Source organism: Varanus komodoensis, unplaced genomic scaffold, assembly GCF_004798865.1.
Source record: "Varanus komodoensis strain SLA01 unplaced genomic scaffold, ASM479886v1 scaffold3, whole genome shotgun sequence".
NCBI lineage: Eukaryota > Metazoa > Chordata > Lepidosauria > Squamata > Varanidae > Varanus > Varanus komodoensis.
Genome location: NW_025335761.1, coordinates 18,930,029 through 18,957,132, shown reverse-complemented (window position 1 = coordinate 18,957,132; position 27,104 = coordinate 18,930,029). Strand labels below are relative to the sequence as shown.

The following is a 27,104-nucleotide window of genomic DNA, read 5'->3' as shown; positions in this document are numbered from 1 at the left end:
AAGCCAACTGTATTCACATATCAAAGCCTTTGGGACCAAGCTGCTACTTTTCCAAAGGCACCTGTCACAAACACAGCCCAATACCACACATTTCCCATCGCTGCAGGAAATAATGACCAGTTTTCCACAGAACAATATGAGTGCGCAAATAAGGAGGTATGAAGCAGACATCTCATCTCTGGCTGAGGAGTTTCAACAGCGCTTTCGGAATTTTGCAGCTACTGAAAAGGAGATCACGCTTTTTTCATCTCCTTTCTCTGTGGACCCTGATGACACCCCAGACCACCTGCAGCTGGAGCTCACTGAGCTGCAGTGTGACACCGAGTGTCGCAGTCGGCACCAACAGCTCCCTCTTGTCAACTTTTACCGCCAGCTGGATAAAGACAGGTTCCAAGAGATTTGAACATTTGCTAAGAAAATGCTGAGCTTGTTTGGTTCAACATACTTGTGCGAGAAGACATTCTCGGTTATGAACATTAACAAGAACCGCGTGAGGATGAGACTAAGTGACTTTCACCTGCGTGACATCTTGCACATCAAAACCACTGTTTTTGAGCCAGACCTGACCTATATAATGCAGTTGAGATCTCAGTATCACCCTTCACATTAGTGAAGTTAAATTATTTGTTTAGTCTTTCATAAAATAGTTCATTTGCATTTAATGTTAATGGTTCAAAGAATGTCAGGCTGAATGGTCGACCCCCACACATTTTCACCTCACCAAATCTGGCCCTCCTTGCAAAAAGTTTGGACACCCCTGATCTATACAGAAGAGTGATCCACCAATTGCATTTCAGTCTTATCTGAGTTTCAGTTTATTAGCCTTCAACACTGTCACAGCAAGGCACTGATCTAGCAGATCCACAGCCCTACCTAATAAAGAGAAAAAGGAGAAACAGAACTGCATATTTTGGCAATGTACTCCAAAACTTCTAATGAACCTATTCAGCCCTTTCATATAGCTAGATGCTACATAGCAGGAAAGGCCAAAGCACACCCTGTAAAACTCCATAGTGGAAAATTTATGGGACCAAACAATTATCCCTCAAGTACCGCCTTCTGGAGCTGGCAACACAAGTAGAAACAACCCCATTTTAATGAAGTATCTCCCCCTCAGAAGCATACTATGGTCAATCACAGAGATTAAGGAAAATTAATAGGGTTACATTGCTCCAGTCTTTCTCCCAACATACAGAGCAACCAAAGATGCTTCTGTACATCAGTTACAGTCTGTTTGGACCAATGCAGCACATTCTATATAGCATTATCTTTGAAAAGTATTCATAAACTTCAGCTAGTTTAGATTGCCACCACAGAATTATTTACTGGGCTGGCTACAGGGAGCATGCCACTCTTACTGCAACAACTTCACGAGCTACCAGTGTCATTCTAGGAAGAATTCAAAGCACTGGTTATAACCTATGCACCACTATATGGATTCAGAAAAGGCTATTTGAAAGATTACATTCTCCTATATGAGACTCTCTGTGTTTTAAAGTCCTCAAAAGAGGAGGCAGGCTGGACAAGAACACAAGAAGGGCCTTCTCAGTGGCTAGTCCCATTTTTCCTGTATTTTATTGTTAGATGCCCTGGTGGAAGGAACCACAGGTTATAAATGAATTTGATCTCTCAGTGAGTAACTCAATAGGACTTACTTCTGAGTAGAAGCACAGGTTATAATTTATCTTTCAATCAGTAACTCTGTAGGACTTACTCCTGAGTAGATATATATGATTGCATTGTGTGTACACTTCATTGGACTTTCTTCCCTAATAAAATATTTAATTTCAATTAATTTTCAAACTAGAAAAACACTTAGATTTTTATACAGTGCACAAAACTAAAGCGCATTTTCAAATGTTTGTTATATAAATACTAAACATATTAAATAGTAAGTCAAATAAATATACTAAATTGGATCCCAAATAAATTAGAATGCTGCTAAACTATCTGGAAACCGTTTAAAATTTACTAGAAAATCCAAATCACTGTTTGTATACTAAGAACTAGAGTCTTAAGCACCTAGCTTTCACTTTTAAATGTTTCTTGTTTTGACAATTGCTAAGAATAGCATGAAGGAATTATGAAAGCACTGTAGCTGATAAAAAGAGTTTTTGTTTAATAACAGAAACCTAAAAATTATATTCAGAAGGTATCTATCCTAAATTCTACATATCCTTTTTGGGCACCAAAATACTGGCTGGAACATGCTGGGAGTTATAGGCCTTTTTCTGCCTAAATTTGCAAAGGATTGCACCCTTTAAAATTAAAGCTTTCCCTGAGTATTTTAATGACCTCTGTAAAATATTTTACTGAACAGGAGAAGGTATTAATAGCAACTTTGCTCTTGTTTTTATATGACCTGCACCATTACCAAATGACCATAAACAAAGCAAGGCACCAAGTATTCTATACATATCATGCAGATTTTCAACAGGATAGAAAAAAGAAATCTGGCCAAAACAAAAATCTATGCATGTCTGTAAACAAGTATTTTTACTGCCTGATGTTAGTTATTTATGAATTGAGATTTAAATTGTTTCCCAAAATATTCAAAGAACTGTCAGGAATTATTCAAATAGCATTGTGAAATAAAACAGACACAATTCTATTTAACGGAATGCCCATGCTGATAACTATCTGGATCATAGAATGTTGCACCAATTATATTCCTTTCAAGGGGATGGGGAACAATATTAAATTTATACAGTCTAAAGTATTTTTCCAAATAGGGAAAAGCACAAATGGCCTCACATATCTCGGCATATATACACACTGAGAAACTGCCACAGCTTTGCCACAGCTTCCATAAGCATGTGTATAGAACAAAGCAGCATGCAAGCAATCACACTTGATGGTAGACACAGTTTTTACACTTTTTGATTCCTATAGCGAAGTGCTTCCTATAGAGTAGGTATGTACTACTCTTTGATGCTACTTTATTTCTCCTAACTCCAATACTGCAACTCTACTCAGTCCTAATTATAGTGGGAGAGAGGATTGTTTGCTTTTTTTTAATTCCTGTAAAAGCTTACATTACTTTGGACCAGAACAAACACATTGTAATCAATTGAATCTAAGTAAAATGAAAAATACACATGAACTTTCTCTCTTCACCATCTCATAAGGATATTCTATGAAATAATGACATAAATAATGTTAAATCTACAGTGGAATATAATAATAATTTACTTATTTTAGTAAGCAAATTTATGTCCACTTTCTGGTCGCCAGACAATGATTCTGAATGAAAAATGCAGAAGGGTTAATTTTGCAAAGATATAATAAATTAATCAGAAGATTATCCTTGGTATATATAAAGTTACAAATCTTTGAAGATGCATCCAACTTTAAAGCTTGGATTTTTGCACCCTGACATACTTTGTGAGGAAATGTAAGGTCAAGAAGGGGATACTTCTGGTGACATGAAAAGCTTACAAACATGGTACAGGATGCAAATAGGGTTAGGGTGTTCATTTTTACAGTGCCTTCAAGCCTCTGTTGTTTTGACTGCCATAGACTAACACAGCTACTCTTCTCAAAACTATGTGCAGCATTTATCATCGCACAGAAGGAACAGTGAGGAGATTCCCCCCTCCTTAGTAAAGAGGAAGAGCATGGTCGTGAGTACAGAGCCAGGAGATCGCACTAAGTCGTCTTCCTCAACCGGGCGTCCTCCCGATGCTTGGAACTGCAACTTTTGGCATTCCCGGCCAGCGACCACACTGGCTGGGGCTGATGGGAGTTAACGTCCAAAACATCGAGAGGGCCCGAATTGGAAAACCAAAGGACGTTGCGGGACATTCATCCGGGGCAAGGAGGAGAAGGGAAATGGCGCTCCGACGCGTCCCCGGGGAGGCTCGAGAAGGGTGACAGGGAGAAGCGCCCGGCTCACTTCACTCACCCCACGCAGCCAAGCAGTCGATCTGCAGCGGCAGCTTCTCCAGAATCGGCACCGGTTCAAAGGCGTCGTGCATGATGGCGGCGCGGGACCTGTTCGCTCCCGCCCGTGAAGGAGGCGACTGCCGCGGCCCGCCGCGAAGGGGCCCGCCGCGACACCCCGCAAGAGTCCGCCCGGATGCAGCAGCGGGAACCTCCTTCAAGCCCAGCAGGCCCGCCGCGACGTTTCCGGCTGCCTCCTCACTTCCGCAGCCAGGCTCCTCCTCAGGGAACCCCCCTGGAGCCGGGCTTCTTCCCCCATCGTTTTTCCCTCGCCCTCGCAAGCACCCCGCTGACGGAGGGCCATTCGCTGTCAGGGGCGAAATCACCGTAGGCTCTGCTTTATGCGACCACTTTTTGTTATCTGGTATGAATCTTATTTTTAAAGTGCCAGGGGTTTTGGAGCCTGGCGTTTAAAACAGAGGGAAAGTGGGAGGGGTCCATAATGCGAACAGATATGTGATATAGAATTGTATAGGACGGGCTGATAAACTGAACGAAAAATATACATGATGATAGGCCTCTCGAATCTGTCTGGCCTAGCTGTAAAGCAGTTTATTTTTAGGAAGCAGTGTGCGTACTCTGCACTTTCCTTTGAAAGAAAAATTAGGTGGGATATAAATAAATAAGGGGACTGCAGGTGGCGCAGTGGTTTAAATCACTGTGCTGCTGGGCTGATCGAAAGGTCGCCGGTTCGAATTTGCACAACGGAGTGGGAAGGTAACGGCGTTCCGTGCACTTTGGTGTTTAGTCATGCCGGCCACATGACCACGGAGACTGTCTGCGGACAAACGCCGGCTCCCTCGGCTAGGAAACGGAGATGAGCACCGCCCCTAGAGTCAGGCATGACTGGCCGTAAGGTCAAGGGGAAACCTTTACCTTTAAATAGATAAATATGTTTACTGAAGAGAGGCAGTCTGCACGTGATTAGAGGTTAGTTCGAATTTCCAGGGCTGAGCCATGACATTTACTTGAAATTGTGGCTGTACTTGTTATGTACCATCAAGTTGCCTCTGACGTATGGAGACCCTATGAATTAAAGCTTTCCAGAACACCCTAGCAGTGACATTCCTGCTCAGCTGTTCTAAATTCAAGGCTGTGGAGTCAATCTATTGCATATTTGGTCTTTTTTCCTGCTGTTGACTCTCCGTAGAATGATTGCCTTCTCCAGTTCCAGTTAGTCTTGCCTTCTCACAATGTGCCCAAAGTATGACATCCTCAGTATTGTCGTTTTTACTTCCAGGGAAAGTTTCTGCTTGATTTGAACTAGGATCCACTTGTACATTTTTTGTCAGTCCAAGGTATACGCAAAACTCTTCTCCAGGACCATGTTTCCAATATATCTATTTTCTACATGTCAACTTTCTTCATTGGCCAACTTTCACACCCATACATAGTAATCAGGAATGCAATAGTTTGAATTATCTTGACCTTGGTCCCCAGTGAAACATCTATACATTTGACGATCTTTTCTAGTTCCTTTAGTGCTGCCCTTCCAAATCTCAGTCATCCTCAAATTTCTTAGCTGCAATCTTCCTTTGAATTGATGACTGATCTGGAACATGCTCCCAAAGGAGGTGTGCCTGGCACTGTTATTATTTTAGGGATATGGTTAGAGTTAGGGTTTATTCACCAGATGTTTTAAAAGAGAGATTGGTTTTAATATTGTTTTTATCTGAACTGTCATGTCATGTATTAATTTTGTCCAACCACCATGAGTTGACAACTTTTGTGTTTTGATTGGTTTTTAATGTTTTGCAATTGCTTGTAAACTGTCCAAAGAGTCAGTATAAAAACATAGTAAGAGTGGCTTGCCGTGGGACATTACTTATCATTGTTCTGAGTTTATTAAAATTGGTTTTCCTAAAATCCAGGATATGTTTGGCTTTCACTCCCCTTAGAATCAAGAATTCAAGTCAAGTCATAGTCACTTTCCCCTAGAATTTCCGTAACTGTATTACAGTGTGCATGGGTTCCTGAATGCCTAAAAATGGAGAATCAAGGAGCATGATGGGACTGACCAAGACTGAGGTATTTGCACAGCAAAGCCAAAAGCCAGGAGTGGTTGGAGAATGGAATGTAATAGATAAACCCACCCTGTACCATCCAGAGAGAATGGAATGTGGTGATAAGGGAAGACCAGTACATCCTGGGTCTGTTTTTGCTCAAATATGCTTACTGTTCGATCCAGTTTGGACTAGCTGATAGCGTAAACTTTTTGACGTATAAAATACCTGGGCTTTCCAGCTCCCGTGTGTGCCAGGACAGTGCCGCAACTGATCGCCCACAGCCCTTGCCACTCCTTGATCACAGCTGGAGAAGGATCTCTCATGTATGAGTATGGATGAATGCGAGTGTGAATGAGGCCTCTCTTGATATTGTCGCTGATGATTGCTAAACTTGTTTTCTTATACTTTTGTATTCTTTATATCATAAACGTTACATGCATAGCATTTAAAACCAGATCTGGCATTCAGTCTCTCTTTGATAAGGGTTTTCCTGGGAAACCTAATAGTCTCCTCTTTACTGGATCAAGGACTGTTTTATTATGTCGCAACTGCCTCTTCGTTTACTAGGTCTTCCCTGTAAGTTAGATTCAAGTCAAGGATGGCTATTCTTCTAGTTCCTTTATATTCTGTTGGAGAAAGTTATTAGCAACACATACAGTGGTACCTTGGCTCACGAACTTAATCCATTCCAGGACTCTGGTCGTGACCCAAATTGAGCCAAGTCAAATTTCCCCATAAGGGTCAATGTAAATAAGGTTAATCCGTTCTGCAGCTATTTTTTTTTTACTCACAAAAATGTGAAGCAAAGTGTCAAAGAACAACAAAGATCTTGTTGTCCCGAGATTGTGTGTGTGGGGAGGAGATGAACACGATCGCAGGCACGCTGCGGGGAGGCAGGCACGGGCGCGCTCAGGCAGGGAACATGGGTGCAATCACGGCCATCTCCCCACCCCCTCCCAGCACAACCACAATCTCGCCCATGCAGGGAAGGCGGGCGGGCGTGCTCGCGATCATCACCCAATGCAGATTTTGTGACCTGTGGCAAAATTTTTATGAAATTTCTGTTCACAACCTGATTTGGTTGTGAACTGAGGCATTCATGAGCTGAGGTACCACCGTATTATGAATTGCTTTTGAGGGACAGGGTATGTTTGGTAGAATTTGAGGAATTGAGTATTGAGGAAGTTGAAGTTGAAGTTCCCAATAACTACAACAACTTGAAACACTGGCAACATTAAAGGAAGGAAAAGCCTCTCATCTGCTCAGCTGTCCTGCGCTGGGCTTTGTCTGGGAAGGTAGTTGGTCACTTTTGTTAACAGAATGCTGGACTAGATGATCTTTCTGTTACTCAGCACAGTTCTTCCTAAATTCTTGTTTGCTGTTTGTGATTTGAAATTCTGTATTATTGATGTTTGATTACTGGAAAGCACCTCAACAGACATTGTACCCTTAAAGGCAGCCTATGAATATTTAAAATGAAATAATACATAAAAACTGTAGTGCCTATATTCAATTATCTCAATAAACCAGAGTCTGTATTGGAAACAGGCCAGTAGTGGGCCTTGAATTGTATCCTCCCAACTCCTTCAAGTTCAGAAGGCTTTTGATTAACTACCATTACAGTTGTGTCTGAACCTTAAACTATAGCTGATCTTAACTATGATTTGTTGTAAAATACATTATTTTCACAATGACATACCACACAACAAGCATACTTTGATGGCAAAACAGAGAAATACAGCCTGTGAAATCTTATTTTGAAGAGCAGAGTACAAATTTGATAAATATCCTCAACCTTAATCTCACAAGGAGGGGGTAGCCCAAAAAGGACCCTCCCCATGTTTTCAAAGAAGGAATTAATATATACAGCAGTTACTGGGGAACATGGGTAAAGGAATACTGTTGTACTCATGTTATGCTTGTGGATTTCCCATAGTCAGTTTGTCGGCCACTGTGTGAACATACTGATTGACTAGATGAAACTTCAGAAACTTTAGAACAGCATGACTGTTCATATCTTTATACAGGAGAATTGTTCCTGTAAAGTATTGTTTGTATCTTATTTATGACTTTCATTTAGCATCAATGTATGGGAAATTCCAAGTTAAATTTAATGCCTACTTTAAAAGACTACTTCCACTTCTTCGGAGAAAGAGAGAAAAGATTTTATTATACAGAACATAAATCTGCAATTCAGACTGAATCAAATGAAAAAGTGCCTGGGAAACCAATTACCAAACCACCTATACATAGTAAGTACAGCTAAAACAAATTTAGGAAGCAGAATTTAAAGAGTGGCAAATTTCAAGAGAAATACCAATTCTAGGTGTTCCCGGAAAGAGGAATGTGTCAAATATCACTTATAAGGCCCAAATTTTGGCACAGAAACTTGGAAAAAAAACAGTTGCAAAAATTAAAACAAACTTATCCTCTTTTCTTTCCCTCCAGTCACACAAACCCTTTGGAACAGAAATATTCCAGGACGGCCTTTTTTGCATAAATTATTGCAGCAAAATATTTTTCAATAGAAAAACATGAATTGCAAAACTATTATCTTCCCAATGGCAGGCTCAGTTTGCTAGGTCATCTAGAAAATTCTGTAAAGTATTTGAATTTCCAAATACATGTAATAGGAATGCACTATCAGAGATAGTTCCTTGTTATGAGTCATGGTGGGAAGGGAGGGAAAGGGAAATGAAGAACTATGAGAGGAGAAAATGGGGGAGAATGTTAGATCAGTTGGACATGTTACAGGGTGCTTCTGGCTTTTTGGACATCAGGACAGAGCTGTTTGGAATCTCACAGGGTGAAGAAGTGATGTGTGCTCAGGTGGGTTCTCTTATTTATAGAAAGATTCTTGCCCATGGAGTTATCTGGCTGCAGTGAAAAATGGTTAAGGGTTCTATTTTAACTTTCTCACTGCACTCCAGAGCAATGCTTCTTAACAAGGACACTGTGTAAGAAATTTGAGATAGCTCATAGATCCAGGCCATATGTAAGCACCAGTAGGCCCTGCTGGGGCACTAGGAACCTAACAGCTACCCAAGGATGGCAGGTGCTGACAACAGCCCTGTTGAGGGAGGAATTTAAGAACTGCATGAGGTACAGTTGCCATTTGGGATCACATGTCTGTGTACAGTATTTGCACATTTAAAGACATGTCAGGTTTAATGCAATTATCCAGTAAAAGCAGGCTTGTACACCTTGTAGCTAAGTACAGCCTACCAGGGGCTTGAAAATCTTCCTGGCTGGCTGGCTACCTAGAGCTTCAAAAACAGGAGGATTGTCAAACGGCCATAATACACAGCTGGAGGGCAGTATTTGGCTAAGTGGGACACAACCTTTATAAGCCTGATTCAGACAGCCAATCTGTATGGGCTTGTTGAATCTTGTGAGTTCTTGCAGTACAACAATATGAGAAGCATAAGATATGCATGGCATTGGTCAGGGACAGCTGCTGGGTGTGTGGGAATGCTTGCATTTAAGTGCTTGTGGCTCCAGTCTGAACAGCTAACTGCTCATGCTCACACCCCATTGCCAGCAATGAGGTGTGCAACAAATTTAACTTTACGAATTAAGCAGTCATTTCTTCTAAATATGTAAAACTTAAAATATAAAAAAAATCTTTCCTATATAGTAGAGTGAATAAATTTGCACTTGATTTTGCTAAAAACATGAGGAATAATAACTTCCAAATAAATCCCTCGTGCTATGTTACACATTTTCCATAAGCAAGAGCACTTTTTAAAAAAAAAAGCTCTCTGCCTTTCCCAAGTCAGATATCAGGATCTTCGGTCAATAGCTGTTGCTGTATCTAAAAAAATGAAAGGCACTGACCCCAATCCACAGATCCTTGCCCGGAGCAGCAAGCATATACTACATGGGCAAGGCTCTTTTACAGATGATTGCTTCTGACAGTTCTGCCAATCCCTGTTCTTCACTAGAAACTGGAGAAGGTGGGAATTCAATCCTCTGTGCACAGTCACAGGCAGATGTTTGTGTGCAGCAACAGATTGTTGGAAACTATAACCTGAAGTCTACCTTTGTGGATGGATCACCCATGCTGGTTTGGGGAAAACATTCTAAACCATGAATAGGGTGTAAGGGGCACACAATAAATGCCTCATCTAGAAATGCCCAGACACAATTAAGTTAATTCTTTGCTACTTTTTTCTCCCTCCCTGTTGTAAGTTAAACATGGGATTTAGCTGTAATATTGAATTAATAAATGCTCAGAAAGTTCTTCAACAGTTTTAGTTTGACTTAAATATGCTGCAATAAAAGATGTTTCAGCTTCTTTAAAAAAAAACTTGCAACAACAATGGAAATGCACAATTTTTCATAGGTTTACCAAGATGTTTATGATCCCCTCCACAGTTACCCAAGCAAAATAGTCTCCATCTGAGAACAGTTTCAAAGATTATGGAACATGTCAGAAGACTGCAGCACTGTAATGTTCCAAGGGAGACAGACATTACTTCCTTTCTCCAAAAAAGGAAGCCTTGTCCTGTTTTCCTCTTCATTCCATTTTGGATCTTTCAAATTGTGTGATCATTCTTTCCTGTAAAATTAACACAGATAATAAAAAACACTAATGTTTTACTTTTTAAAAGTTACATTATTGTAATATAGAAGTCTATAATTAAAAGCATGCAGGCACCATTTAAGTAAATGTTTTTTTCTAACAAAAATTACACATGGACTCAATTCACCCTGACTCAGTTCATTTTTGGCATGGTAAAGTCAACTCAATAGAACTTTGATCATTCATGTGATGAACATTTCTTCTAAGTATTTTTCCTACAAGTTAGGAAATTAACATGTCCTGAAGATTAATTGAAATATAAAGGCTTTCACAATTTGGTGTATTATCACAATTGAATACAGAGGAGCTCATTCAGAAGAACTATTTATTACATGAAGATAGAAGGTAACAGATATGTTGCAATGGTGATTCATTCATTCATTCATATTCCATCTTTTTTCCTTTCAAGAAACTCAAGGCAGCTTGCATATTGAAAAGCAGCAAGTAAACATTAAAATGGTAGCTCACTGGACAGATTGTAAAATGATTAAAAACCTTTGGCTTATATATTTATCAGTACCCTCCTTTGTTATTTCCTTGAGGACAAAATCATTTCCTTAATTCTTGGCTCATGCCTTCTCTATCATATCACAGAACTTGAATTATCGTTTAAGAGGTTTACTGACCTCATCAGAATCCAGAAGAGCTGGGAGAGCGCTGCATTGAGAGAAAAAAACCCACAATATGGACAATGAGTATTCATTGTTGTGCTAATTCAGTACTCTACATACAGAAGAACATTTTACCAAATGATGATTCATAGCCCAGAATAAGAAAATGCACACAATTAGAAAAAACATAGCCTATTTCTTAATAGGAGATTGAGTAAAATTAGCAGGGGTCCTGAGCAAGGAAACTTGCAGGCTAAAACACAAAGCAGCAGCAAGCTATAAACCTGATTCAAAACACACATTGGGAACTGTTAACTAACAACTCACAGGCAGAATCTGGAAGGCCACACCAATTCTAGAATGTAACTGGCAACATGCTGCTGTTATCAGCATCATCAGCATCATCGGAATATTCTAGGAACAAGTATTCTATGCTTTTCTCTACAGTATACAGCCATCAATATGTCAAATTAGATGTACTTACACATCAGTCACTGAAGAAGGAACATTCTCTTCTACCCATTTCAAATCATCTTCCTGCTATTGTAAAATATGTGATTAGTGGATGATTGCTTAACTTGAAATAGCATTACACTTTTTATCTTGGAACAGTTGGCTATTACTTTTAATGTAATAAAAAGTAAACCACCAAAAATATACTGTCTGTAAGGGGTTTATTCCTGTAGGACCCTCATTGAACTATGTTTGACATCCCTCCACGTATTCTTTTGTGGAATTGGATTATAAGTAGTTCATTACATTTTACATAAAAATAAAAAATCATCATTTACAAAAGACACAGAAAATTAAGCCAAAAAACCTAAGTTTTCCTTTCTAAAGCATTTTAAATATTGTATAATATCCCCACTTCTTTCACCATTATTTAATAAACAATTTCCCTTTTTGAAAAAAGTCACCATCTTTTTACTGCTTTAATTCTAATATAGTTAATGTCAATATAACAGATTATTCATAATTATTATTTCCCCATTCAATTGAAGAAAGTATGGAAATTGGTTTTCAAAATTTACAATAAAATCCTGTGCATGTTTAGAAAGAAAAAAAAAACTCCAACAGGTCTCAGCATCTCCCAACCAGTGCTATTTTAGTGTACGACAGCCTTGTAATAAAGGATCATTTGATGAGGTTATTTCATGAACAAATAACCACCACAGGTCTAAGTCTCAGTTTACATGGGTTATCTTATCTACTGCATCTTACTTTCTTTTAGTATGTGTTAGAATTATCTTCTTTTTAACATTACTACAATTTGGCATCAACTATACTATATATTTGTGTGGTTTCTTAGAAGTAATGTGCTATCTAATCTGCACCTAATTTTCTCATCAATTCAGCCTCCTATTCCAAAATGATCTATAAGAAAATCAAACTTACTGTTTTGTTTGCCTTAGTATTTCCATTTGATTCTTGTTTTGAACTTCTTATTTTCATGCCCTCTGTGCAGGATACCAGGAAAAAAAAGCTCACTGAACTATGCCACCAGAAATGGTTAGAAATTAAGTAGAATTTACGTAGAATACGTAACACGCGGTCTCCAATGTTTTATCACTGGCTAAATAGTCAACTAACTTATGGGACAGGGAAGTATTATATACCTCAAGGGAGGCAATTCCTGAGAGAGAAACAGCAACAAGTTATCAAAGAAACCGTTGACGCTGATCGTTGACGCTGATCTGCTACATGGCATGAAGGCTAAGTTTTGCAGGCCAGCCTCTATCCACTCTGCTCTTCTTTTGATCTATAGCTTCTATAGCCAGCAGCAGGTCTCCTAAGCCATAAAAGATGTGTGCACTGGATAGGAGGAGCGACAAGAGGCAACTGGAGTGCTTAATTAGAGACCCTGCCAAACACAGGAGCATCAGGAAGTCGCAGCCCTTCTCCCCTGCAAAGATAAACCAACCCATGGCCTGCCACTACCAAAGACACTCAAATGGAATCATAGCAACAAAGCACAAACAAGGCAAACATGCCAGCAACTGTGTGTAGCTGAAAAATTGTAAGGAGGAACATTTTAGTTGTTTCTACTTCCATTGCAACCAAAAAAAAACCTCCTTTCTGAACAAACTGTGGGCAAATTCCTTTACTATCTATCAAAGTTAATCTTTGGAAGATTGTTAAAAATGAATACTACTTACTATGTCTACTTTATGTAATGAAGAGATGTTAACCATTTAAAAATGTTTATTTTTTTTCAACTGTTGTCTGAAATTCTCTGCTATGTAAAAGCATGATGAAACTACTCCTTGAAAATAAAGGTGCGTCACCTTAAGCCCTTGGAGATCAGGGTGAAAGATAATTATCTTTAACATTTTTAATAGCCACACAAATATAAGAATGCGACCAGAGTATGCAGAAATTGAAGTTAGCAAACCCCAAGGGTGACTTTAAGAGAGATTAGCAGTACTGCAAAAATGTCTGTAAAGCTACAGAGGGATCCATTTACAATAAAAACTACATTCATGCAGCAGAAATGTCTTCTTCTTACCAAAACTTTCTTTCAGCATTGGTTCCTTCTGCTCACTGTCTTCCTCTTCCTCAGGCAATGGTGAAAAAGCAAATCTTTTAGAAAAATAAAATAACAAATGGCTATTCCACTGGACCAAATATATAACATTTGTGATAGATCTCGTTCAACATTTATCATATTTAATGGTAGTCACAGAATCTAAATTTGAAAAAAATTACAGGAAATAATAAATAACTGAGCGCTTTGGCCTAACAGGTCTACAAGGCATGCCTATTAATGTTACATTTTAAATAAACATTTCATTTAAATAAATTAATTTTATACCTCTGGTTGTTGGTAGATGGCCTCCAAAGAACCATGATGGCAAAAAGTATCATTGAAAACAAAAGCCGCCAGATGGCATCATCTACCCACAGCTCCTGCCAATCCTATTAAAAGAAATTCAAGTTGTGTGAAGAAAGTGCCTCTTAAATTTTGTAGAAGATATGTCAATGTTTTCAACAAAACATAGGCACAGAATCCAGCCTAAAGCCATCAACAATTAGCTAAGGATGGAGGCCACTGCTCTTCTGCTGAATCAGACCCTTGTTCCATCTGCTGGGTCTCCTGCTGAGTAAGACCCTTGGTCCATCTGGCCCCGGGCTGTTCACACTGAGCAGCAGCCTCCAGGCAGCAACTTTTCCAACCCTCTCTGAAGGTGCCAGGTATTGAACCTGTGATCCTCCAAACACAAAGCATAAGCTTTACCACAGAGCTATAGTCTGTCCCTATTAACACAAATATATGCATTTCATGGCAGTAAAAAAAGATAAATGAAACTTACCAGCTGACAATCTACCAGCCTGAATTTCAAGGCTGTCCAGATGATAAATACAACAGATGCTAAAGGTTTCTCACACATGCACAGAGAAAGCAAGAGAGAAAGAGAGATGGTAAAAGATTAGCAAGCCAGAATTTCCTTAAGATATTTTAAATTATTTTAAAATCCTCCATAACAGAGCTATACAAATAGCAACGTATATTATTGGGCTTGTAGTCTCAGTTTGCATTACTTTAGCCATGCAACAAAATCACTTGAGTATCACTTGCTCCTTATCTAGCTAAAATAAAAGCACTGAGGTAATTGTATTCTGTTAGAAAATCCATTCTTTTCTTGCAATTCCATCTCAATTCACCAAATTTGCTGAAATGCCATATGTTTCTTTTGCATACTAGGGTAATAAAATAAGAAAGGTTTGTCTATGACAATATGATTAAGAGTCACTATACCATGAAAATACAATTTTTTTGTTTAATTTTGGGTACCCCCACCCCCCAAGAGCTACTCTATTTAGAGCCAGGGTGTTGAATTTCATTCACTCAGCCTGAGGACCAAATTCCCTTTTGGAGAAACTCTTGGGTGCCACATTCTAGCAGTGAGCAGAGCCACAGGAAAACTGGGCAGGACCAATGAGAAAGGAACAGAGCCAAATTTCCATTATATTTTGCTCAAAGCTCTTACTCCAAGTAATTAAATCTTAGGCAAGACGTTGCACTCATTTGGGGCGGTGGGAGCAAGAACCACACAGAAACAGTAAAATCACCAAATGACCAGCAGTCTAGGAGAAAGGATGGTGACAGGAGAAAGGCTCAAGGGAAGGAGACATGGCCATCTGGAGCACCCTGTAGATTGGGACTCCAGGAGGGCAAGATTTGGCCTAAAGCCTGAGGTTCAGTAACCCCGATTTAGAAAAACTACTGAGCTGAAAGCAAAGCAAACTATGATGTGGACATGCCCCATGACAGAATGAATATGAAATATTTGATATCTCACATAATATCTGGTTCAAAAAGTGCACTAAAACTGAAAAAGGGTTTACTTCTAAAACTCACCTGTTATTGCCAAGATGAGAGTGTTGGTGAAGTGTCGGTAGAGAGAAAGTTTCACAACATTCCTCCTAAGTTTTAACAATTTCATCGTCTGGGTCAAACTAATAAATATGTATGATCAGTCAAGAAAAAAATCAACTAACAGGTATGGCCAAAGTCACCAAGGGTATGCAGATTCAGCATGTACAGATTCTGACATTCCATATGAACTATATCCCTGAACAATGGCAGCCTTTTCAAATATAGAATTCATACAAAAGCACTAGAAAATCACCCTCTATGCCTACACTGTGCTTTGGTTACCACTTGCCCTCAGCACCAGCTCAAATATGCTCCTACACAGAGACCATCAAAACCAAGTCTTTGTGGTGGTGCTCCAAAGGCTGTTCCAGTTGAAAATGGTGGATAACCCTGTCCAGGAAATATGCAGTAATGGCATGCAGCCTCTCATGCAATTCAGGTTTCCATGTACTGACCTGTTCCCAAACCTTACAGCTCTAATATGACACACTGCCACATGAACATAGTTTTCTGTTGCTTCTACATGAGATTTCTTTGGAGATGTCAGAGTTAATCTGGACCATAAATGCAATGTGGAGACAAGCCTTCATTATGTTTATTACTAAAATGGGTGGAGCTGCTCAGTTTGCCAGGACCCAGCCCTTCCTTTTGCAGAAATGCAAGCTAGATACATACTACCTATCAAAACAGAATGACATAACTGCATTGTGGAACAGGATAATCTCCAAAACTGACAACCATTTCTGACTCCATCAGATTGGTCATTCAAGTTGTAAAATTTCACCTTTCAAAACGCACTCTGGTAACTGATCTGTAGAACATTTGTACACAAGACTGGCAATCCAATGAATCTACTTTTAGCTTTGTCACCAAGCTTGATATCCAAGTGTATCCAAGTGATATAAAGAGTATTTTCTTTTCCTGCTTTTCTACTACATAACATCTACATGGCACTTTAGCATAGCAGAATAATGCAAATAAACAAGTGAAAAAAGTATTTTCATTCACTTTTACAATTAAATGTCATGTTTTCCTTACTCTAAAAAAATCCTCTTTAAAACAGAACAGGAGGGTCAATATTGTCTGAAGAAACTGTACATAACAGTGAGTTGGGAATGATGAGCAAACAATAAATGACACATAAAAAGCTCATAAGTGTTATGATCAACATTTTGATTAAAATGGATATTCTACTGAATTCAATGGTTTACCCCTAGAAATTGCAGTTTTGATAATAACCTTAAAGAATCATGTTTGTGAATGAAATGAGTGATGACAGAATGTGGCAGAATATCTGCAGGAGAATGCCACCCACCATGAAAACCCAGTTCTGAAAAAATTAGCATTCCACCAAATAAGCCAGTGAAGAAGGATATCCACCAACAGAGGGCAGTATCTAGGAAAGCCAGTGGAATAAAAGCCAAGGAGGCAAGATCATTCTGTGCCTAGAGAGACAAAGAGAAAAAGGCATTGAGATCAAAGAAGACTGGCAGCAAGATACAAGGTGGAGAGTGCAATCATATGCATGTCAACTCAGAAGAAGGCCCTACTGGATGGGTTCAGGGGGATTTACCCTCAGGTAAGTGTGTACAGGATTGCAGCCTCAAGCAAGAACTCACCAGTTATTACACTGCTATCAGAAGAATACTAATGAAGGACAACAAAGATTTTGTTGTTGTTCAGTGAAGCAAGGAGTTAGTATTAAGTCAGAAAGCTTAAAAGTTTCCGAAGCTAGCCACTCAGATTTGCAACATTAAATGATTGCTATACACTACCTTCAATGTCAGAAGCAGTCAGTACACCAGTTCCTTGCAGAATGAGTGGAATTGTCCTACCTGTTGGCTTCCTGCAGGCAGTGAGTTGCCCCACCGTGACTAGAATGCTAGTCAAGATGGGCCCTCACTCTGATCCAGCATGGCTCTTCTTATGTAAACATGATACAGATCCAAACTACCCCAGGAGCTTCAGGCTCCATCAGTAGCCAAGCATGACCAGTCCTACAGTTAGATCAGCCTCAGGCAGTTAAATTGTTAGAAGAAACAAGGATGTATTTGAGGAAAGCTGAACGATCCCCATGACTGTAACACCACCTTGTGGTTTCTCCCCACAAAGTGCTATCCTCCCAGTCAAACTCGTTTCTGGGCTTGCAGTTGGCTGAAAAGAAAAGCACTAAGAGCAACAGATTTTGGGAAGTTTGCACAACATGTTAAACCCCTGGGAATTTACCATGCACTGTGGTTAAAGTCCTTGGGCCTGACAGACAGTCAGATATAGCATGGTCAAAATTCCCAAGGGGTTCATACATGCTGTATGAACTCTCCCTGTGAAAAGCCAGTAAGCTGAAGCATTCCTATCTGAATGCATGTTTTACCATTAAAATCAGAGCTGACTTCCAGTGTTCTCTTTCTATATGACCAGAGCAGATCAAGATGTGTACTGGATTAAATTTATCTTTAAGGATCTTCTGAAATATTTCTAGACCATCTGTTTGGGCTAGCCTGCAGTAGCAGGGTTATTTATTGTTCAAAACACTTTTACCCCATCTTTCAAATGACAGCTGCCAATAATGAATGGAATCACACATTTGTGTTTTCTTTCCATTTGGAACAGTAAATTATTCAGATATTTTTAGTATAATACTCACCCTCCCACCCCAACCGCACTGCATCCTCACCCGAAACATTAGGAAAATGATGGCTTAGTTTAATCTTTCCAATCAAGACTTAATCTTAACCAGTGACTGATATGGTAAGTATGGGTGCTTCTATACAAGACTTTTTTTATCCTGCCTCATTCATAGCATGTTATAGTGCCTCCCCCCCCCCAACCCCGTATTCTTCCATTATTTTTCTTTCTTGCACATAAGCAGAAAAACTAAATAGTTACTCAGTGTCTTCTGACTGGTAGTGGTGGGAGCCAGCCACCTGGAAGTGCCCTATCTTCTGTACTGCACATTATGCAAGTTGCACGACCACTTTTTAAAAAAAATCAATCCACCCTCAAGCACCCAGAATGGATCGTCCTGGTACTGGAGCAATTCTCTGAATTGAGGACTCATTAGGAGAGGATTACAAAAAGTAATTTGCCCAAACACCTATTTCATCCCTAGGAAGCTGGGTATAAATCTTTCGCAGAAATTGCCTTTTTTCTTTTAGGTACAGATAGCTCACTGTGCAATTCAATATGTCTTGAGATGGGGCAGAATGCTGCTTAGGCAGTAGGGGAAGCACATCCTCTGTGGAGGATGCCAGAACACCAGTAGAAAATTCTGTAGGGCACCCCAAGCCCAAGGACAACACTGGATGTACTGGATCCAAGTTCTTCCACCATCCCATGGTGAGGATCAGGCCCATTACCTGTGCCAGCCTCAAACAGGTATTGGTCTTTCCCTGTTGGAAACAAGTGGCAGATCATCTCAAGCTTCATTCCTCCCTACACCCCCACTTAGGATTGGTCCATCACATAATACATGTAGGGAGACATGCTAGTAAAAATCTGTTTAAGCTAATTAACTTCTGAGGAGTTGTTTTCTAGTACTGAAGGTTAAGAGGTTAAAATACATTGAAGTGGAATTCAGAAGTCGCTCCTGAGACCTTTACAGGTGACTCCTTGAGCATGATGCCTTCAAATTATGACCTGTTACTAAATCAAGAGCTCAAATTCTGTTCTACATACACAAGCACATTCAAATGATACTTGCTGTGCCTCAGGGAAATGTTATTCTTATCTAACATAAACAAAATAGTGCAAGGAAGCAGGAAGGAGAAATAAAAATGCTTAACCTCACTAGAACTTGGTCTGCCATTCTACACACAAATATCTAGGAAAGACCTATTGAACTCAATAGTATTCTGACTAGATATGCATACAACTGCCTAGCTGTACCAGAAAAATGTAAATCACACAAATTATGCATTCCAATATATATCCACTGCATTCACAACATGCACAAATAAGAGAAAGTAAAATAGTTTCAGGCCTACATCCTATTGATATTAAGCCCAGTTTTCTGGATGGGATCACTGCTTATGGTTTACAGTACTGCCAAAGTACTTATAAGGTGTTTATGTAATGCTAAGTCCTAAAAACAAACTAGAAATCCTTTACAGTGGGGATGATAATTAACTAGCCATTCACTATCTTCCCCCCACCCCCTCTCACACACAAACACTGTATTTCTCAACCACACAAACACTGTGCATCAAAAATCAAGGCTTATAATGCCACTGTTCACAATTAAAACCATACTCCACAACTTCTGAAAGGATATCCAATAAATAATACAGGAGTCAATGAGAGACAGCATGAGGTTAACTACAAGTGTAACACCACGGAAAGACTGAAAAAGTATCCAAAAAAGAAACAGTTTTATCATACAAGCATAATAAAAAGGCAACTACAAAGATAAATAAAAAACTGATGATTGGTGGATACCCTGCTGCTGATTGTAAAAGTCAGGAGATCAAGTTATCCAGGTGTAAACGTTCTGGAAAGGAAAATCCAATTCCACAGTTCTGTAACCTTTCAGTAGCTTATGTATGATTCATGTTTGTTCAAACTTTACCCAATTAAAATCATTTATGTAATCTACGCATAATACTGGCAATATTCTATACATAACATTCAAACAATGTTGGCAGGCCAAATGGTTAGAAACACAGTGTTACATAATATAACTTATACAAGTAGATTCCTTCAGGTGTCTGCAATCTCACTGATATCCACAGCAAAAGAAGGGAGCGCCTTCTCTCTAAACTTATAAAAAAGTAAGCAGACACTTTCACTGAATCCAACACGGGATTTTTATCTCCATTAGCTACAGTAAATCTGTGGCTGGTTGGCTGGTTCCTTCCAGGTTTCCAGACTAGAGGCACAATCGTTGCTCCTGTACAATCACATTTAGGATTCCACTGAGACTTCCTTTGAAATTAATGCAAAAATGGGCTGAACAAAGTAGTCCAAAATGTTGTTTTAATATCAGCACAAATAAAACCAGCTGTGGCTATGTCCACAGCATATTACACTTGCAATCCTTACCCTCTTATGCTGAAAGAAGTGCCATTCAGTTCAGTGAGACTTCTTGCTACATCTTTAGAGACCCCTTTAAACAAGTAACTACCCATTGTAGCTGCCCAAATGCACGAGTTTGCTATTTAACACCAGTGGGCAGGACTCCAGAGAAAATGAGAAGTTTGGCAGATCTCTTCAATGAAAAAGAGTTATTCCTAGAAGCCTTTTAATGGGAAGACTGTAAGCCACCCAGAGAGCTTTGACTATGGATGGTACTGGAATAAAATGAAGATGATGAAGATTTCTTCCCATATACCTTAATCCCAGGAAGGATGAAGGAAGCAGAAGCACAAAGGATGGGGTAAACATTTCCAAACTCTATCACCCCGAGATAGTCTCACTGTTTCCCTCCATGTCTTGCTCTTGGGGGCCCTCCATGCATGCTGCCTCAATCTGGGCCACATTCATGTCATACTGTGGGTTCACAGAAAGACAGAGATCCAGAGTGGTGGCAGCTACTCCTTTCTCTCTGCCTGTCTCAGGACTGAAGGAGCAAAGGATAACATCTTAAGGGGGACTGTCAAGCACCATCTTTTCCCACTAACTGCACTAAGCACAAAATTCTTTATTTGAACCAAAAGGTCTCAAAACAGGAAACACATCCCGATGCTAACCAACTAGACAGTGAATTACTGTCTGATGCTCTCTGCTCATCCATCCCATCCTCTTTTCCTCCACAAAGTAAGCTAACTTTTTGCTTACTCATTTTGGAAGCTAAAGGTAGGAGATTCAATTTCAGATTGACAGGAAGGCAACAGTTGCATCTCTCCCTGCCATTGTGCAAGAGGAACAGAAAAGGTTAGAACTGAACAGGAACACTTGAATTACTTCTCCTCTTCAGATATGGCTCCCTTTAATGCTGCTTCTATGGAATTTGTCAGTTTTTATACTGTTTCAGTTTTGCCCAACTAGCAGAGCAGCCCAGGAGTGGCTAAGAAGAGAAAGGCTCAAACTACATGCTTCACCTTCTCTCCTTTCCCAGTGCAGGCAGAGCAAACAACAGCAGCTGCTGCAGCCCAGCTGGGCATGCTTCAGTCATCATTAGTCCATTCTTGCTGTGGCTGTAAACAGCAAAGGCTGCCCTCACACCCATCTGGGGAGACAGCTCTTGGTACTAGCAGTGCACAAACAAAGGTGGAAGTCCCCTAGAAACCACTGCAGGTAGATGGGTAAAGTCACAGCAGTACTGGGATGGCAGGGCCAGCCAATCAGCGATGTGTGGAGTAATGGTGAGTAAAGAAGGCTAAAGCAGGTAGATGGAGAGCCCAGCCCCCAATCTCCCCCTCCTCACAATGCTCTGCTAATGGAAGAACCAGCACTGAAAATAGTATTCAGGTGCAGAAAAGTCAAGATTGCGGGGCTCAAAGTTTTCAAGCACATTAATAACATCTCTTTAACATATTTTACTGGTAAGACTATATGTCAGATGAACAGTAAAAGGCTAGTTCAGAAATTCCAGAATATCTATTACTGCTTATTACTTCCTTACAACACACTAAATCCATCAACTGCCTATCTATGTATGAAATTCCAGTAAGTGCTTACTAACCCCTGTAACTCTAAGGACTCCTTCCATGCCAGAAAATAATAAATAGAGGGCTCCAGCCACAATTACTTTGTGAAGATCAGCTCCAAGACGAGGCCTGTAACAGGAATAAAAGGAGAAATTTCAAACAAAATGAAAACAACTTCAGCCTCACAGATGACATGTGGCACATATACATTGCCCAACTGGGTAACCAAATCTGTCTTGGTACTTGATACTAGGAGAAAGTTCATAACCCTAACTCTAATTCTAACCCTTTCCATGTTTCCAGTTTTACAGACACTTGAGCCTTTAAGGCACATTCCCATACAAGTTTAACAGGAAAAGGCCTGCAACTCCAAGCATGCCGCAGCCAGCACCCCCAAGTTGTAGATTTTCTTCTATCTCAGCTTGCATAACACAATCACAAGGATGAAGCTTCAGAGAGGCTGATATTCTGGAATGAGGATTCAAAGCAAGATAGAAGACAAAACTGAGGCAGACCCAGACCACCTCAAGCAGGTTCCTCCTCAAATCTGCTCACACTCATCCTGCCCCCTTCCCTCTTTTAACCTGTGTTCCTCCCTAAGGTAGAAAAAAGACTAATACTAGGAGAGAAGTAAGGAAAACAGAGGAGGGTCTCAGAAATGACAGTTCAAGAAGAAGAAAAATGCAAGAAAAAATGGGTGCCATTTCCTACTAGAGAGGGGCCCCACTCTTACTCTCTCATATTCACAAGGGCCCTCTCTTGCCTACCCTCTCATTCCCCATTTTCCAGGGTAAGCTAAGAGGGAGAAGGAAGGAAGCATTGGAGAGGATGGGCAGCACTGCGCATTTAAAGCATTAAAGATAAAAAACAGAGGCCCCTTTGAGAGATTCCGGGTATTTTGCACCAGTATTTGAGTGTTGAAGACTGTTTCTAACACTCTGCTCATACTCACTTGACTATGCCATATCCCAGGCTCACTATTATAACAAGAGTCCGAGCAAGTGAACGCTTCAGTGCTGAAAGCAGCTCAGCCAGTATCAGGGCCCCCTGGACTGTAGGCAAACAAAACAATGGAGATACTCAACATATTGTTTAATATTTGAAGCTTGCAATGAGTTTCAGCAAATATTATGTTACACTTAACAGAAATACTACACTTTATTCATGAGAAGCCAAATATTAAAGAGAAACTATTTTAAGCCCAAAAGAATGTGTGGCTTTGGAAATGTATTTAGTGCATCTCTGCTAAGAGATGCACCTGTACAATGACTGGGATCCTGAGCACTTGCTTCTCCTGAACAAGTTCCATTGAACAAAATAGGTATATCTTTCAGGTAAAGCTTAGAATAATTTCAGTTAACTCAATCACCTCATTAAGGATGATGGAAGGATGCAAGATCACTTCAGAAATATAATCTCATAATAAGTATACTAGCTGTCCTCATCATATTAACATGTTTCTTTCATAAAATAAATTGACAGAGATCACTTACAGCTAGTGGTGCAGATGTTGAGAATTTGCTCATTTCTATTCTGCCATGTAAAATAACACTAAAATATTATTATTTATAACAGCAATTCATCTGTACTCCTGCGTTCTCAAATCTATTGTGGTTAGAGTGCCAGAAGGAACTCAGGAGACAAGAGTTGGCCATGAAGTAACATTGGGCTAGTCACTTACTTCAGTCTAACATACCTCACAGGGCTGTTGTAAGGATAAAATAGAGGTGAGTGAGAGCATTAGGTAAGCTACCTTAGGTTCCTTGGAGGGAAAAAAGCTGCAATACAAATAATAAATAAACAAATGCATCTAATTATAGCCTTTTAACATACCTGATTCTCCACTGTAGCGAATATTCTGAAATTCTGCATAGAAAACAGCTTTCTCTAACATTCCCAGAAAGATAACTGCACCAATCCAGAACTGGATCCTCAGGAGGTCACGCCAATAGCAGGCTGACCATGCAAGCCACAGAACTCCAAACAAGACATACACAATGCACATCACCATGAAGAACTATTACAGAGAGATAAAAGCAAGATAAAGATTAAAGGACACTGCCCACTGCAGTGTCACAGGGCTTTCACTAATGACCCACTAGAGCATCCCCCTTATCTGTTCCTCCTCTATGCCATCCCTATCACTCCTTGTCAGTCTCTGACCTCTTCCACCTGTGCATCTGAAACAGACTATAACCTCTCTAGGCAATGCCCTACTCACGTCAATGTTCTGTACAGCACCTAGTAATAAGTAGCAGTAAATATAGAAATAACAACAACAAAACACAATAACACTGATGGACTTTGATGCCTGGCTTAACCCCCAGAACTGCACCCCCCCTTAATCTGTTGAAACTGGCCTTTGTAGGAATGAGACCAAGGGGGAGGTCATCCAGACTTGTAGAAAAGCTCTTCATTCTAAATTTTAAAAAGTCAATTTATTTGTTTCTGCTTGAAACCAATTAGGTGGATTTTGCACCAAACAAGTGCATTAACTTACAATCATCAGAGGATAATCTGCTAAAGAGAGGTAGTCATATGGACCTTTCACCTCCACAGTCACTGTGAAAAACAATCAGAGAAGAGACAGGAAATCAGGAATGCATAAGGAGGACTCTGCTCAATCAAACCAAAAGCCTGTGCAATATGGCATCCTGTTCCCCATAGCACCCAGCAAGATACCTCTGGGTAGCCCATGCAGCAATTGCTCTCTGCCACTCTTGTTCTCCAGCAAATGCTACTGTGAGGCAAATGAAATCTGATCCTGGTGGTTTCATATGATCATCCTAACTAATATTCATTGAAAGTCTTATCTTCCATTAATCTGTTTAGTCCCCTTAACCATCTAAGTTAATTGCCATTACCACTTTTTATACTAAGGAATTCCATTGTTTCTTTTGAATTCCTGCATTGTCCAGAATCTCCCACCATTTCATTTCACTGGCTGACTCCAGGTCCTAGTGTTCATAGACAAGAGAGAAAAACATCTCTCTTACCACTTTCTTTGTACTAAGTATGATTGAACAAGTGCCCCTGCTTATCTGCCCTTTTCTAAATTAAAAAGCTCCGAATGTTGTGACCTTTCCTCAAAGGGGAGTTGTTGTAGACCACTGATCATTTTTGTTGAGCCTTTTCCTGCTCTGCAACACTCTTTCGGAGATGAGGCAGAAATTTTGATGAAACTCCAATTTATTGCCACCTGCCTGGGGCTGCAGAGACACAACAAACTGTTAAGCAGGCCATAATATAAGACAGGAAGGATGAGTTCAGCTTGTGGGTCCCATGTTGCATACAGCCATCCTGAAAAGTATGTAATAAGGTCATGGATTGCCAGATGGGTATTGTAAAGCTCAGTAAACAGGCTCCTGTTGACTTCAAATTCTTTGAGGAATCAAGAACCTGTGAAATAATAATTCTGCACTTATATTAACACACGAGCCCACCAATAGGTACCAGTGTGAATAATATTCAAGAGTGTGCCTTAACATTGTACCATTTGTGCACATTCTGAGAACAGGAATATATGCTATGCTGTTTTCCTGAATGGGAATATATGTCATGCTGTTTTCCTTGGTGAATTCATGTAAGATCATCCCAGAATTCTTACTGCCTTTGTCTTCTGCAGTGCAATTAGCCAAATTCTCAGTAGTGGACAGTAGCACCTTGAGAGAGAAAACTAATCAGGCCCTATTCCTGTAAAGGTCACACAATAGTCATAGAACTGGTTCTTCAGCAAGTTTACATGGTTTTATATTTATCTACAGGAACAAGAATATTCAGTTTGTTGTCAGCATATGTATGTGCGTGCATACATGCCAAGTAGTGCTCTATAAATGCCTTTTCTAAACACTGCAGCCTAACAAAAGTTTTTCTACTCTTCCGTGTGTAGCTCCCCTTTGTGAAGGGGAGCTCCCCTTTATTTAAATACAGGAATCAGCATTCCACATAATCTTGCATTTTCTTTGTCTCATGATTGGGCTAGGAAGAAATTATGTTCTGAAGGGAAATGAGCCCCAGCTGAACAGATTATGCGGAAGGCCCCAAGAAAGTAAAGTGCTTGCCATTTCTGCACTTGAATGCCTAAGAGCTTCCTCGGAACAACAAAGAACTCTTGTCTGTTTCCCTTTCTGAAATCTGGCTAAACACTTCACATTCATGATTGCACCTGCAGTGAGCCCACGGCTCACTTCTAAACTTTACCACAAATACAGTCCTGCAGATAAAACACCACATGGTATATAAGTATTCAGAACATTCAAACATAAAGGAACTGCTTACTGTTAAATAGTGCCTTTTGTGGATCAGAGGAAGCCACAACTTTTGGCAATCCATCATCACCTGTTGCTCTTTTAGCTTTCACATTCCCTTCCTTAGAGGATGAAATTCCAATCTGAACAATAAAAATGTAAGGCCCATCCCTCCAGGTTCTCATAACAGCATTCAATGCCTGAAAAAAAGGGTTTAAAGTCCAGAGAAAGAAAATAAAGTTCTGCATCATCTTTTGTAAGAATTGAAGTAATAGATGCTCCTGTCTCATAAAGCACACTACTTCAAAGAAATGCCAATCTGAACCACCAAACAAAAAGTTTGAGATAATTTATGACATGCTCTAAAAAAAATAAACCTCAAGCATTTCCAGATCCTACTGATTTTAATGGAAAATGTCAAGCTCAGGCAGCTACGTTACAAATAAGCCTTCCTCTAGTGGTTGACAATGAACTGGAGGCCTCAACCACATGAATAAATTGGATTCTTTGAAGTTAATGACTATTAATGTTTTTTTAAATGAAAATAATCTTGAGGTGCAAACTCCTGGGGTCATCTTAGTACACCTGAAAAAAAGCACCCTGACTATGGAATATGCTCCCCAGAGGTTTGCCTGGTGCCGATGATATATTCTTCTCAGCATCAGGCAAAACCCTTTTTATTTTCCCACTACTTTAATGTTTAATTCATTTTAACTAGGGTTTTAGTATATTAATGGTTGGATGCTGTGGG

The 27,104-nt window shown here is 39.8% G+C and overlaps 3 protein-coding genes across 8 annotated transcripts in view; 1 reads left to right on the top strand and 2 right to left on the bottom strand.

The window, feature by feature from the left end:
- VPS39 (VPS39 subunit of HOPS complex) overlaps positions 1-4,080 on the bottom strand; it is a 45,162-nt gene extending 41,082 nt beyond the window's left edge. For 4 of the 5 annotated variants that reach the window (XM_044436839.1, XM_044436840.1, XM_044436841.1 and 1 more), the window contains exon 1: positions 3,905-4,079. In XM_044436839.1, coding sequence (XP_044292774.1) covers positions 3,905-3,977 — 73 coding nt within the window. In that variant the 5' untranslated portion in view covers positions 3,978-4,079. Of the gene's footprint in view, positions 1-3,904 lie in introns of all 5 variants that reach the window. The other variant, XM_044436842.1, reaches the window with a different exon arrangement.
- GANC (glucosidase alpha, neutral C) overlaps positions 4,063-27,104 on the top strand; it is a 68,752-nt gene continuing 45,710 nt past the window's right edge. The window contains exon 1 of the mRNA XM_044436834.1: positions 4,063-4,306. Coding sequence (XP_044292769.1) covers positions 4,284-4,306 — 23 coding nt within the window. The 5' untranslated portion in view covers positions 4,063-4,283. The remainder of the gene's footprint in view (positions 4,307-27,104) is intronic.
- TMEM87A (transmembrane protein 87A) overlaps positions 8,089-27,104 on the bottom strand; it is a 28,863-nt gene continuing 9,847 nt past the window's right edge. The window contains exons 7-20 of one of the 2 annotated variants that reach the window (XM_044436855.1): positions 26,385-26,553; positions 24,607-24,668; positions 23,940-24,123; positions 23,059-23,158; positions 22,142-22,235; positions 19,793-19,861; positions 15,505-15,613; positions 14,456-14,514; positions 13,957-14,060; positions 13,651-13,724; positions 12,540-12,601; positions 11,629-11,684; positions 11,160-11,190; positions 8,089-10,509 (exon numbers count right to left, since the gene is read on the bottom strand). In XM_044436855.1, the coding sequence (XP_044292790.1) occupies positions 10,468-10,509; positions 11,160-11,190; positions 11,629-11,684; positions 12,540-12,601; positions 13,651-13,724; positions 13,957-14,060; positions 14,456-14,514; positions 15,505-15,613; positions 19,793-19,861; positions 22,142-22,235; positions 23,059-23,158; positions 23,940-24,123; positions 24,607-24,668; positions 26,385-26,553 (1,215 nt within the window). In that variant the 3' untranslated portion in view covers positions 8,089-10,467. Of the gene's footprint in view, positions 10,510-11,159; positions 11,191-11,628; positions 11,685-12,539; positions 12,602-13,650; positions 13,725-13,956; positions 14,061-14,455; positions 14,515-15,504; positions 15,614-16,898; positions 16,968-19,792; positions 19,862-22,141; positions 22,236-23,058; positions 23,159-23,939; positions 24,124-24,606; positions 24,669-26,384; positions 26,554-27,104 lie in introns of both variants that reach the window. The other variant, XM_044436854.1, reaches the window with a different exon arrangement.